The sequence below is a fragment of the Macaca mulatta genome, chromosome 2 (assembly GCF_049350105.2).
Source record: "Macaca mulatta isolate MMU2019108-1 chromosome 2, T2T-MMU8v2.0, whole genome shotgun sequence".
Lineage (NCBI taxonomy): Eukaryota > Metazoa > Chordata > Mammalia > Primates > Cercopithecidae > Macaca > Macaca mulatta.
Genome location: NC_133407.1, coordinates 22,830,471 through 22,843,178, shown reverse-complemented (window position 1 = coordinate 22,843,178; position 12,708 = coordinate 22,830,471). Strand labels below are relative to the sequence as shown.

Here is a 12,708-nt window from a genome sequence, read left to right as displayed (position 1 = left end):
AAGAGTAACAGGAGTCTCAGAATGAGAGTTGGGATTTTTAAAAAAATAAGGTATTTTAGCTAACGAGCCAATAAATCAACTGTTACGGTGTTTTGGTTTTTTTTCTCACTTCAATTCTATCACCAATTCTGGGGTGCTTTCAACACCAACAACCAATTTGCTGATTCTCCAGACACCAAATGGATGTTCAACGATGTAATTCAATTTTGATACCAACTACCTGGAGTTAGCACAAGTATTTAGGGTTGGTTAAGGGCTCAGTCCCACAGGACTCCCCACACTTCAAATGCCAGTCACAAGTCCTAGGCCTCCTGTACTTCTAACGAACCTATGACCCACTCCTCAGGAATGATAATTTGCTGGAACAGGTCACAGAACTCAAGAACACACTTTACTTCATTTACCAGTTTTTTATATAGGATCCAGCAATAACAGCCAAATGGTGGTACAAGGGAAAGGGTACACAAAGCTCCATGCCTTACCCAGACATGCCACCCTCTTTGTTGCACCTCAATGTATTCACCAACCTAGGAGTTCTGTGAACTCCACTGTTCAGGAGTTTTTATAGAGCTTTATCACATAGCCATAATTGATTCTTAACTCAGTCACCAGCCCCCTCTCCTCTCCCCAGAGGTTGGGGAAGGTGGGGCTAAAAGCTACAGAAAAAGGAATTTGTCATTTCAAATTTCATAAAATATAAATATGTTCAACTACAAACACTAATCATATAAACTTACTTCTCAATGAATATTTAAATAAATTTTAATACAGCAATTTCATAGAAAACAGGTTTTCTTTTTCATAAGTCAATTCTTATTTAACAAAAACAGATTTGGGTTTTTTGGGGGTTGCTGATATTGTTATTTATTTTGTAGTTTTTAATGAAGCACTGTTCCACCACTGACTTGGAAACAAATAATTTGCTTACTTACTTTTGTAGTCGCAATACTATTTACAAAGCTGATCTGCTGGAATCCTTTTTCACTCAATGTGAGACAAACATCCCATCTTTCATTTGCAAGCTCATGAATAACTTTCAGGGCCACCCCAGTTTCATCCAATTTGTCTTTCACATAAAGATCTACATAACTGCGAAATCCATTTACCTATTAATTTAAAAAACAAAAACAATTAAAAATCTTATACTGGCAGCTCAAATAGGTGAATGACCTTAAGTACGTATACTTTCATTTCATCTCATTTACAACAGTTCTAAATGTACAGATCCAAATCTTAGTGGCATTTCCCAGATCTATTCCTTAACCCTTGACCTTTAAAAAAGAAATTCATTTCTATGTGTACTTGACAAAAAAAAGGATGTGAAGGGACAGGTAAATTGTTATAAAATATTTCAGAAATTTATATTTTTAAAATGATATGGTAGACTTCTAGCTTCAGTTCAGATAATGAACTAGCAGGAAAAAAAGCTTCCATCCTTACAAGAAAACGGGTAATCAGACAACAAATTACAGGGTTTTTCGTGAACCCACTGAAGAATTGAGATCACAGGAGAGCTGGCCATCCTGAAGCCTAGAGACACAAGTGTCTGTAGAAGACCGCAAAACCTAAGCTTTTGCTTACCTGGGGCAGATATAGTAGGAACATTAAACTAGAAATTTTGACTAATTACTACTGAAAGAGTATATGCTAGTTTGAATGCATAAAGCTTCTAGGGGCTATAGTCATAAGTTCATTTATTCACACACTTGCAAGTTTTTCCTCCAGAAAACGCACCAAATTCTCACAGAGAAGACCAGTGAGAATCTAGAGAAGGTTTCCCCTCTGCATTCCTATGGTGCCAGCTGGGAGAGAGAAACAGTAGTCACTGGGAAATCCACCCAGATCTATCTCCCTTACCCAAAAAAAAAATGCTTATTCTGCAGGGCAGGGAACCTCAAGGACACAGGCTGAGAACACTGGTCACTGGTGGAAACCTGCTGCAGCTGGGGAAAGAGAATAGAAGGCAGAAAAAAGTCTTTACCTATGGAGGAGAGGCATAAACTTATAAAGGTCAAACCCCTGAGATACAGGTTCACCATGCACTCCAAAGGTTGGGATGTAATTAGAGAACATCTCCCCCAAAATCTACCATCATGCTACCAAGCCTCCAGTAACAACAGTGGGTTTCAGCTGGAAAAGCTGCAAGAGTCAGATCACCTCTGAGGGGCAGCTCAAAAAGAAGGCCCTAAGCCAAGGGGAAAGACAAAAACAAGACAGAATTTGGAAGTCTCTGGTACTCACAGCAGCAACAAACCTCAACACTAATAACTACAGCAAAAATAAACTTCAAACACAGCCCATCTCCTGGGTAAATATAACCTAAGTCCTACACTAATGCTTATTTACCTCAATATCTACTGCCCTACAAAACATATCTGATTTTCCACAACTTACAGGGCGTGCCAAAAGGCAAGAAAAAAAAACAATCTGAAAAGATAAAGCAATCATCAGAAACAGAATAAGCACCTCACAGATGACGTAACACGTATCAGATAAAATATTTTAAATAACAATTCATTAGTATGTTAAAGTATCTAATGGAAAATGTAGACAACATGCAACTTCAGCAAAGACATGGAAACTATAAGAAATAATCAAATGGAAATGCTAAAAATAAAAAACATAGAAAGCATGAGGAATGCCTTTGACAGGCTCTTCAGGAAACTTGATGCAGAGATTGCAAAAAAGTAAACTTGAAGAGAGGGGAATAAAAATTAAACTAATACAAAAAGAGGAAGTAGAGTGAATAAAATAGAGCATTCAAGAACTGGAGACAATATCAAAGAATGTAACATATATATAACCAAGAAGGAAAGGAAAGAACAAGACAGAAGCATTATTTGAAGAAAGAATGGGCTAATGTATCAATAATCACTTTAAATGTGAATCATCTAAACACACCAGTAAAAGAGATTACCAGATGAACTTTTAAAAAGGAAGACCCAACAATATTCTCTGTATAAAATAACATAGTATTAAAACTATTTTACAGGAGACTTACAGGCAATTTCTTTCCATTAAACATGACCTTGACCCCTTTACATGAACCAGCCAAATCATATGCCCTTCTGGTCATGAGGGCCACAATATCCTTGTCAAGTTTTTCCATCTTAAATTTGGACAGATCTGGTTGGAATGTTATGCATGTGTAATCTTCACCATCAAAATGTTTAATTTTGGCTTCAGAAGTCTTCATCATATTATTCATCCATGTCTTTAAAAGAAACAAAATCAAATATTTCTATAATGCTTCCATATTTCATAATATATAAAGACTTCGCTCATTAAATTCATTCATCAAACGATATCAATTTTCCAACCTCACAACAAACCAAACAAATCCTTGATACTATTACAGACAAAAAAAAAATAGTAAATACAGTCAGCCTTTGGGTAGGTTCTACATTTGTAGATTTGACCAACTGCAGCTTAAAAATATTTGGGAAAAAATAATAAAAAATACAAATTTTTAAAATACAGCATAACTGTTTACATGGCATTTATATTGTATTACGTATTATAAGTAATCTAGAGTTGATTTAAAGTACATGGGAGGATGTGTATAGGTTATATGCAAATACTACCCCATTTTATATAAGGGACTTGATCCTCCTCTGATTTCGGTATAGAAAGGGCATCCCAGAACTAATCCTTCTGAGGGACAACTGTATTACTGTGATAATTATCTCATGTTAAAAATAAACTAAACTGTACAAATTTTTAAACTGTCCACAAAACCTCTTTCAAATTCTTCAACATGACCATATAGACTTTTAGAAAAATAAACATGCATGATGCTTTTCCTGACAAAATTATTTTTGCTTACTTCAACAGTAGGGTTGTTGGAAAGCAATAAAGAAAACTTAAAATAAAAATTATTTTAGCTTATATAAAATTTCAAATCATTTCATAGACCTGCAAGAATAAAATAAAATTTTGAAATACAAATTTGATGATTCATTGAGGAATTTTTCAAACACACTAAGCGGTTGCATGTACATGAGTCTGTGAGGTTTAGGATATTTTCACTAATACTTAACTAAGTTAAATAAAGCCTGTTAAATAAAGCACTTTGTTTTAAAGGAATGATAGAGGAATAGGCTTATATTAAATCTCCCAGGCATTCTGACGTCTCTTTACTCTGATGAGTTGACTTGGATAATGCTTTGAAAACAAAAAATGAAGTTATATAGGCATTACTGCAATTTATCTAAGGTTCTACTATCTCAACAAAATAATAAAACATTATTTTAAAAAAAGAAATAGATGTGTTTCTAGCATACCTGCTTAAAACTGTGTTTGTATTCTTTGCAAGCTGTTTCTACTGTAAACTTTGTACTGAAAATATTACAAAGTTTTGCACCATAACCATTACGACCACCTGTAAGAAAAATTAAATGTAAAAGGTTTAGTAAAAATGATTTTAAAGGAATTTTGTTAATTTACTACCATAGGGCAAGGCTGTTGCAAAACTGTTCCACTAACTGCATTATCAATCACCAATTGACTATTCCAGAGCATAATTAGATTTTTTTCATTTAAAGAAAGATACAATTAAGATTTAGCATATATAGTAGTGTAATTAAAATGGGTATTTTGTACATTTACCACAGTCTTTACAATTTCAAAAACATTAAGCTTTGTATCTTTCATGACCCAGTAAATCTCTGTGAGTATGAAATCTGAACTTTCTATCAAACTTGCTTCTCTATTACAAAATTTTAATCTATATCATTTCCCAGAGCCTTGGTTTAAAAAGCAAAACAAAACAAAACAAAAAAAACCCATCAACCTATTTGGGCAACATAAATAAGTATGAAAACATATGGTTTTGGTCAAAGCACTTTCAACTCTATTTACAGAGTCTAGATTTTCGAACCTGACCTTCTTAAGGAAAACAGTTTAAAAGTAACTTAATACCAAAAGACACAGTACTTATGTAATAAAAAATTTATATACATAGACATCATACTAGTCCTATCTAAAATCAAAACTCAAGCTATCAGCCAAGTTAAACTTCCAGCAGTTCTAACAACAGTCAATGTACTATCAGACTTAAGGTTTTAAAATGTCACTGTTAAACTATTATCAAGACAATATTTATACATGATAGTTTATAAATATTAATTCTGAAAATGATTTTCTCACACCAAAACTGCACAATTTCCTTAGTAAGTTATACATTTTATATTAAGAAAACAGTATTTTTCAATCAAAATTCCATTCAGACTTTACCTGTAACTTTTTTCTCATCATCATCATAGTTACTGGATGTTAAAAGCTGTCCAAAAATTAAAGCAGGAACATAAACTTTCTCTACCTTGTGTTCTACTACTGGAATGCCTTTTCCATTATTCCAAATGCTTATAATGTTAGATTCACTGTAAAAAAAAAAGAAAAAGAAAAGCAGAATTTAGAGCTTAAAATAGTCAAGATAAATTAATTCATTAAAAAGTAATCTAGAATAAACCTTAAAGATTATAAGATACTAGTCATTATCAATTGGAAGGCACTGATTCATCTCTCAAGAAAATACTCGGTGAGGACAAACATTTCTTTCCCTGAGTCATAACTAATAGAGAAGGATTATGAAGAAAATAAAGGCAAGAATGGAAAATTACAGACCTTAAATATCTCAGGATGACAAAAAAGGCAACATACTCATGAGAAAACCTTAAAAAAAGGTTTCATCATGTTTAGCACACGGTAGTGTAATTAAAATAGGCATTTTGTAAGTTAATTATCTTCATCACAATTTCAAAAAAAAAAAAATCAACGTTTGGCATCCTCAACATAGCTAAGTCCATATGAGTATGAAACTGGAACTTGCTATCAAACTCTCTTATAAAATTTCAATCTATATCATTTGACAGATCTGGTATTTATCTCTGTAATCTCTAAACAATTATTCAGAATTTTACAATTTGCTCCATTGATAATATTCAATAAAAATTAAGAATAAGAATATTGCATTTAATAGTTTACAAATAAATTTTCAAAAATAATTAGGCTAAAAAAAACATTGAAAATCTAAATATCCAATACTTATCAGTTGGCAAGAGGTTAAATAAATGACACATCAACATAATAAAATACTTGCAAGTAGTTTAAAAAAATTAAGTGGATCTATGTAAGTTAATAACGAAAGCTGTCTATAATATGTTGAATAAAGAGAAAGATATCAAATAGTATATATACTATGATTCCATTTGTTAAAAGAAGAAATGTCTACATATATAATTTAGCATGAGTATACAGTATTTTTTTTAAGCTATAGTTTTAAAGTTTCAATTCTAAGTAAAGAATACTTAAGCTAGAGGAATATTTTGAACTCTGGTTAATATGCTTTCCACATTTGTTTTTGTTTTTGTTTGAGACAGAGTCTCGCTCTGTCACCCAGGCTGGAGTGCAGTGGCACGATCTCAGCTCACTGCAACCTCTGCCTCCTGGGATCCAGCAATTCTCCTGTCTCAGTCTCCCAAGTAGCTGGGATTACAGGCGCGCACCACCACTAATGGCTAATTTTTGTATTTTTATTAGAAACGGTGTTTCACCATGTTGGCCAAGCTGGTCTCAAACTCCTCACCTCATGATCCACCCACCTTGGCCTCCCAAAGTGCTGGGATTACAGGCGTGAGCCACTGTGCCCAGCTTCCACATTTGTTTTTAGTCAGATAGACATCCACAAATAAATTGTTTCAATACTATTATAATATATTATTTAATAAGTGTTAAGTTCCCTTGTAAGAAGTTGCTCTAACTTCTCTAACTTCTAGAAGAACTGTCCAAATTCTGTATGGCATACCTTGTATTTAATCTATTCTCATGGCTTTACAACCATGTTTTCCTTAAATTTTATCCCCACATCACAGAATACTATGGAGGAAAAGAAAGAATAAGAGCTAGACTGTATTATATATCCTATATACTTTGCCCATTAGCTATTAAAATTTAACCTCTCCTCCACACAAGAAGTTTATGTGAACGAATGTACAAAGAAAAATAAAAATCTGCTATACAAAAATATTAAAAAGAATGAAACTCAAAGGATACAAAAATGGACAGCAGATAAAACTGGATCAATTGGATAAACAGTGCAACAGCTCTTTTTCTCATTTAAATTTAGCTTTAAAATGACAATTAGAAATCTTACTGAAGCAAAAACTGCACTGCTGAAATAGCATTTATTTTAATCAAAATAATACTAATTTCCATAGTATATGTGGTAAAAAAAAAAAAAGTGACTATGGGACAAAATTCACAAGAGACAAAATGCTATAGTTAAAACTCAGAAATACAATATACAAATCAGCAACTTCTCACAAAATGCTTGCCTAACGCCAATTTTAGAAGTATATGAAACTCAATTAAAGGCAAGATTAAGACTCAATTTTTCATCAATGTTTCATAAACAATGAAAGAAATAAGAAAGGAGGGGTGAAAAACTATACTACCATCACCTTTTCTTCTTGGAATAGCTAAGGATTTTTGTTTATATTGAAATAAAATAATTTTCTACCAGAAGCAGTTAAAATGAGGTGGGAAATATGAAAAAAAATTGATACCTCATTGCCATTGAGAAAACAAATAAACTTATTTATAATTTTCCCTCTTACGCCTACACAAAAATGTTTGTTGATTAAAAACAGAGTATAAAATGGAGTGATAAAGGCACTAGAATTACTAGAATTATGTAGAATTACACTTTGTACAAAATCTGTAATGAACTGATAAGTAAAATAAACCAAGAGCCCTTATCCAGTCTACAGAGTTGTCTTACAGCTCACTTCTTCATTGTCTATTTTTTTTTTTTTTTTTTTTAGACAGGGTCTCGCTCTGTCACCCAGGCTGGAGTACAGTGGCACAATCATGGCTCTCTGCAGCCTGACCTCCCAGGCTCAAGCAATCCTCCCACCTCAGTCGGCTGAGTAGCTGGGACTACAAGCACGTGCCACTATGCCCAGATAATTTTGTTTTTTTTTTTTTTTTTTTTGGTAGAGACAGGTTTTCACCATGTTGCCCAGACTGGTGTCTAACTCCTGGGCTCAAGGGATCCGCCTGACAGCCTCCCAAAGTGCCAGGATTACAGGCGTGAGCTGCTGCACCTGGTTTAGCTCACTTCGTCACTTTGTTATGATGGTATGCTATACACTATTTCTTAAATTTAATCTTATTGTATTAATGTGGCTAAAATATTTGGACTAATATGGCTAGTTCCACATAAAAGAACTAAACAATTGCAAATACGTTCATCAAGAGTGGGTTCTTTCTTTCTTAGTTTTCAATTAGAATTGTTCAATTTTGAAAACAATTCAAAAGTATCAAACATTCAGTGTCTATTACTCCTTACTCTCTTAAAACATAATAAATGAAGAGAGAGATGATTTTTAACTGACAATTGCCTAAACAAGGAAAAGGAATCTTAACAGCCAAAATTTCCTTGAAACCATCTTAAACTTCTGTATAAGTTGTAATTTATGCCTTGTATACCTTATATAACTTCTCAAGAACACATTCATTATAGAAATAATCCAAATTTAAAAAAAAAAAAAGAATGGAGAAGAAAAATAAAGAATCCAACAGCATAGTTATATGGTAACATTTTCATATAAAATACAGTTAACTTCAAGGTATAACCAAATTATAGTTTTATTATACTACTAATCTTAACTGAAATTAGATTACTAAGACTACACCTGAATTATTAGATTTTTATGTTTACTAGAGAAAAATCTTAAAATCATGCTAAATTACTAATGAAATCACAAACGATGAATGTAATATTTTACAAAAGGCATGCTGGTAAAAACAGGAGAAATATAACAGTTATGTTTCTGATTTAACACTACTATTTTTTATACACCTTCATCCTACGCAAAAAAATAATAAAAATCACCACAGTAATATAATTAGCTAAACAACTAGTTACACCAACAGTAGCTAATCTATTAAATCATGTCATAAATAATGGAAAACTCCAAACACCAATCATGAAAAGTAAATTTAAAGTATAACTGGAATCACACTAATGGCCCTTAGCCTTGAGTCCCAAAGAAAAGATAGGGTGACTACTCTAGCAGCTGAAATAGCATATATAGCATCAAAGAAAAATGGTCTCCAAGAGTCCCGACAGGGAAGTTCTTTGGAAGAAAAGACAATAAATGACACAGAAAAGAGGCAAAAATTACAAAGTCTCAAACAACAGGGAAACAAAAAAGTACTACCCATATACATTATTTGAGGAGTACTCATTAATTGGGGACTATCTGAATAAAACAGCATAAAAAATTAAACTTTAAATATACTTACGGATCAATAGAAACTTTAATACAAGTCATGTTCTTATCCCTCTGTTTATTGTCAGCAGCATTAACTACAAAATTAAACATCTCAGTGAGTAATATACAAAATTATATAAATAAATACATGGACACAACTTTATGTGCATCACTGCTTAATATAAACATCTACATATGGTAATAGTTAATGAAAATAAGTACCATTAACTTCTCATATAAAATCTTATTTTCTAAATAATATTCCTAAATTGTATTATCACATCAAATTACTATTATGTTTTCCATCACAAAAAAGAGAAGGAAATGTTTTAGTATACATATTAATCAAAACAAATTAAGTCAGAGCAAACACCTGCATTTTACAACACCCAAATCCAGGTCTAAAAGTAAAAACTTTTGTTTAATTATATTTTTTTCTTGGTAACAAGTAATTGCATTCTACTGACCTCTTTCAATAAACTAGTGACTTTATAGGCATATTGAATAGAAACCAGTTCATTTTTAGTTACCAAAAAAAGTGTTTAACACCCTTAGAAATCAAAATTCTGTATCCTAGGCACTATAACTGACAACATAAATATTTTTACATTCATTAACCACTGCTTCAAGGAAATTTGAACACAATCATAGAAGAAATATGTTCCTGACAAACCCTTGTAATAAACTTAGAACAGTAAAATTATAATATGGAGGCAAGAGTTAAGGTATAAAATGTAACCCAGTTTTAATCTCTTACTTCTTCACCAAATACCAACAGAAGCAGCTCTGAGAGACCCATACAACTACACTAGGAAACCTCAAGTTGCACTGAGATGGCAGAGCAAGAGAATTTCTAGAGTGTCCTTGGTTAGAATATTTCCAAAGTACAAGCATCCCCTGGCAGTCGACTAGGCATTCACATAATTTAATTAACCATGTGATTTCGAGAGGACAGAGAACATTTAGAGCAATGGTTATTAAACTTGGCTGCCCAACAGAAGTATCTGATTTGTTGGTGAAAACATATTTACATATCCCAACTCAATGAATCTACAAAATCAGTCCCTGTCATCTCCATATTCAAGATGCCCCCAGGTAACTGTGATGCTAGCAAATCCCGGAAGACTACACATAGAGGAGTACAGACCAAATATGGGATTACAAACACAACACACTGATTTCATAGATGAAGAAAATGAAACAAAGATGAAACAGAGATAAACACTACAGATCATGGTATAAATTTTCTGAAGATCATTTATATTCAGAAGGATAAAAGCCAGAGATATACCCTTCAAGTTTATACTGGTTAAGTCTGGCTTTATATATAAAAGGACATTATGATGATATTAATAGAAATATGCATTAAATCCTAAGCAAGTACTCACCCAAAATTTCATCAAAGATCTTGTATAAACCTGGCACAAAGGTAACCTCTCTGCAATTCATTCCTACATCTTCATCATACACCCACATGAACTGCATTGAAAAATTCAAAAATAGTTTTTTACTCAATAAATCCTTAACATCAATTTTTCATAGTATAATCCACATCCAGTCATTTACACTATACGAATACTTAGATCTGCGAAGTAGAAAAACATATACAACTTCAGTAATAGTCGACTTCACTATTCATATTAAATTAACCTCAAAATTGAGAAATTGTTCATTTTGTATCAAGTTTGTATTATTATACATAAAGTCAGCTTTTTTTCTTTTTTTTCCTTTTTTTTTGAGACAGTCTTGCACTGTCACCCAGGCTGGAGTGCAGTGGCACGATCTCAGCTCACTGCAAGTTCTGCCTCCCGGGTTCATGCCATTCTCCTGCCTCAGTCTCCCAAGTAGCTGGGACTACAGGCGCCTGCCACCATGACTGGCTAATTTTTTGTATTTTTAGTAGAGACGGGGTTTCACTGTGTTAGCCAGGATAGTCTCGATCTCCTGACCTCGTGATCCACCTGCCTCGGCCTCCCAAAGTGCTGGGATTACAGGTGTGAGCCACTGCGCCTGGCCTTAAAGTCAGTTTTAATGTAAGACATCAATAATTATTAGAAACAGAATTAAATAGTTGAAAAAATAAAAACATTACTTTTCATAAATAATGGAAAATTCATGCTTTATCTTTTTTTATAATACAGGGAGCGAGTAAAATAATACGAACAAAGCAAGACTTTGGAGTCAGAGAGATCTACTTTGAATCCCAGTTCTTACTAGTCTCAACTAGTCATGTTGGCCAGGCTGGTCTTCAACTCCTGACCTTAGGTGATCCATCTGCCTCGGCCTTCCAAAGTGCTGGGATTACAGGCGTGAGCCACCGTGCCCGGGCTCTTGTGATGGTTTTTATCCCCAGAAAGAAGTAAATACATTTCTACTTCTAGATCTTTCACCCTACTTTGACCATGACTATAGATAGGTGAAATTACAGATTTCCAAACCATGTAATTACAATTTTATCAACATTAAAAAGTAGATATAGATGCACATCTCCTAATTTCAATCAATTTTAGCAATAATTACCTGCGTCAATGGCTCCACTGACCCAATATATGTATCAGGACGAAGAAGAATGTGTTCAAGTTGTGTCTTCTTCTGATACACTCTCTCAACAGACAACTTCTTTGAAGAATCATTTTTGTTGGCAGTTTCTGACTCTTCTTTTTTTGCAGCATTGTTCTGATCAAAAAGAGTCTAAAATTAACCAAAAAATCAAATTTAAATAACCTACCAAGGGGTAAACAATGAGTATGGACACACGACATGGGTTTTCTTTTTTAATGGCAAAATTATCTTTCAGACTCACTGATTTTTTAAATCCTAAAGAAAACACAAGTCTATTACTGACAGTCTGGCTCTTATTATACAACGTGAACCTGTAGTTTTGACTGAGCCCAAAACATGGGTATAGTCACCAGAATCACTAGAGCAGTCTCTAGCAATCCAAAAATACATACATTTCCCAATTCTATAAGATATCAAGTTTGTTTGGTTTTTGAGACAGTCTTGCTCTGTCGTCCAGGTTGGAGTGCAATGGTGTGATCTTGGCTCACTGCAGCTTCTGCCTCCCAGTTTCAAGTGATTCTCCCGCCTCAGCCTCCTGAGTAGCTGGGACTACAGATGCGCACCACTATGCTCAGCTAGTTGGTTTTTTTTTGTTTGTTTTTGTTTTGTATTTTTAGTAGAGACAAGGTTTCACCATGTTGGCCAGGCTGGTCTTGAACTTCTGACCTCAGGTGATCAGCCTGCCTTGGCTTCCCAAAGTGCTAGGATTACAGGCGTGAGCCACCATGCCTGGCCTCAAGTTAATTTTTGTGGTCTTCAAAACCTTGAGTTCTGGTGAGGTTACAGAATCACAATGACTGAACCTTGCTAGGTACGGGAGCCCCAGAAGCTTCCAGATGTAAGCTCTCCACCATTAAGTTACTGAAGA

At 33.7% G+C, this 12,708-nt stretch overlaps 1 protein-coding gene across 2 annotated transcripts in view; it reads right to left on the bottom strand.

Annotated features, from left to right (window-relative positions):
* The window catches only part of TOP2B (DNA topoisomerase II beta), a 66,528-nt gene that overhangs the window by 34,800 nt on the left and 19,020 nt on the right, over positions 1-12,708 (bottom strand). Inside the window, exons 2-8 of one of the 2 annotated variants that reach the window (XM_015132251.3) lie at positions 11,799-11,969; positions 10,667-10,757; positions 9,310-9,373; positions 5,236-5,381; positions 4,284-4,381; positions 3,002-3,214; positions 933-1,106 (exon numbers count right to left, since the gene is read on the bottom strand). In XM_015132251.3, coding sequence (XP_014987737.2) covers positions 933-1,106; positions 3,002-3,214; positions 4,284-4,381; positions 5,236-5,381; positions 9,310-9,373; positions 10,667-10,757; positions 11,799-11,969 — 957 coding nt within the window. 2 annotated transcript variants of the gene reach the window in all.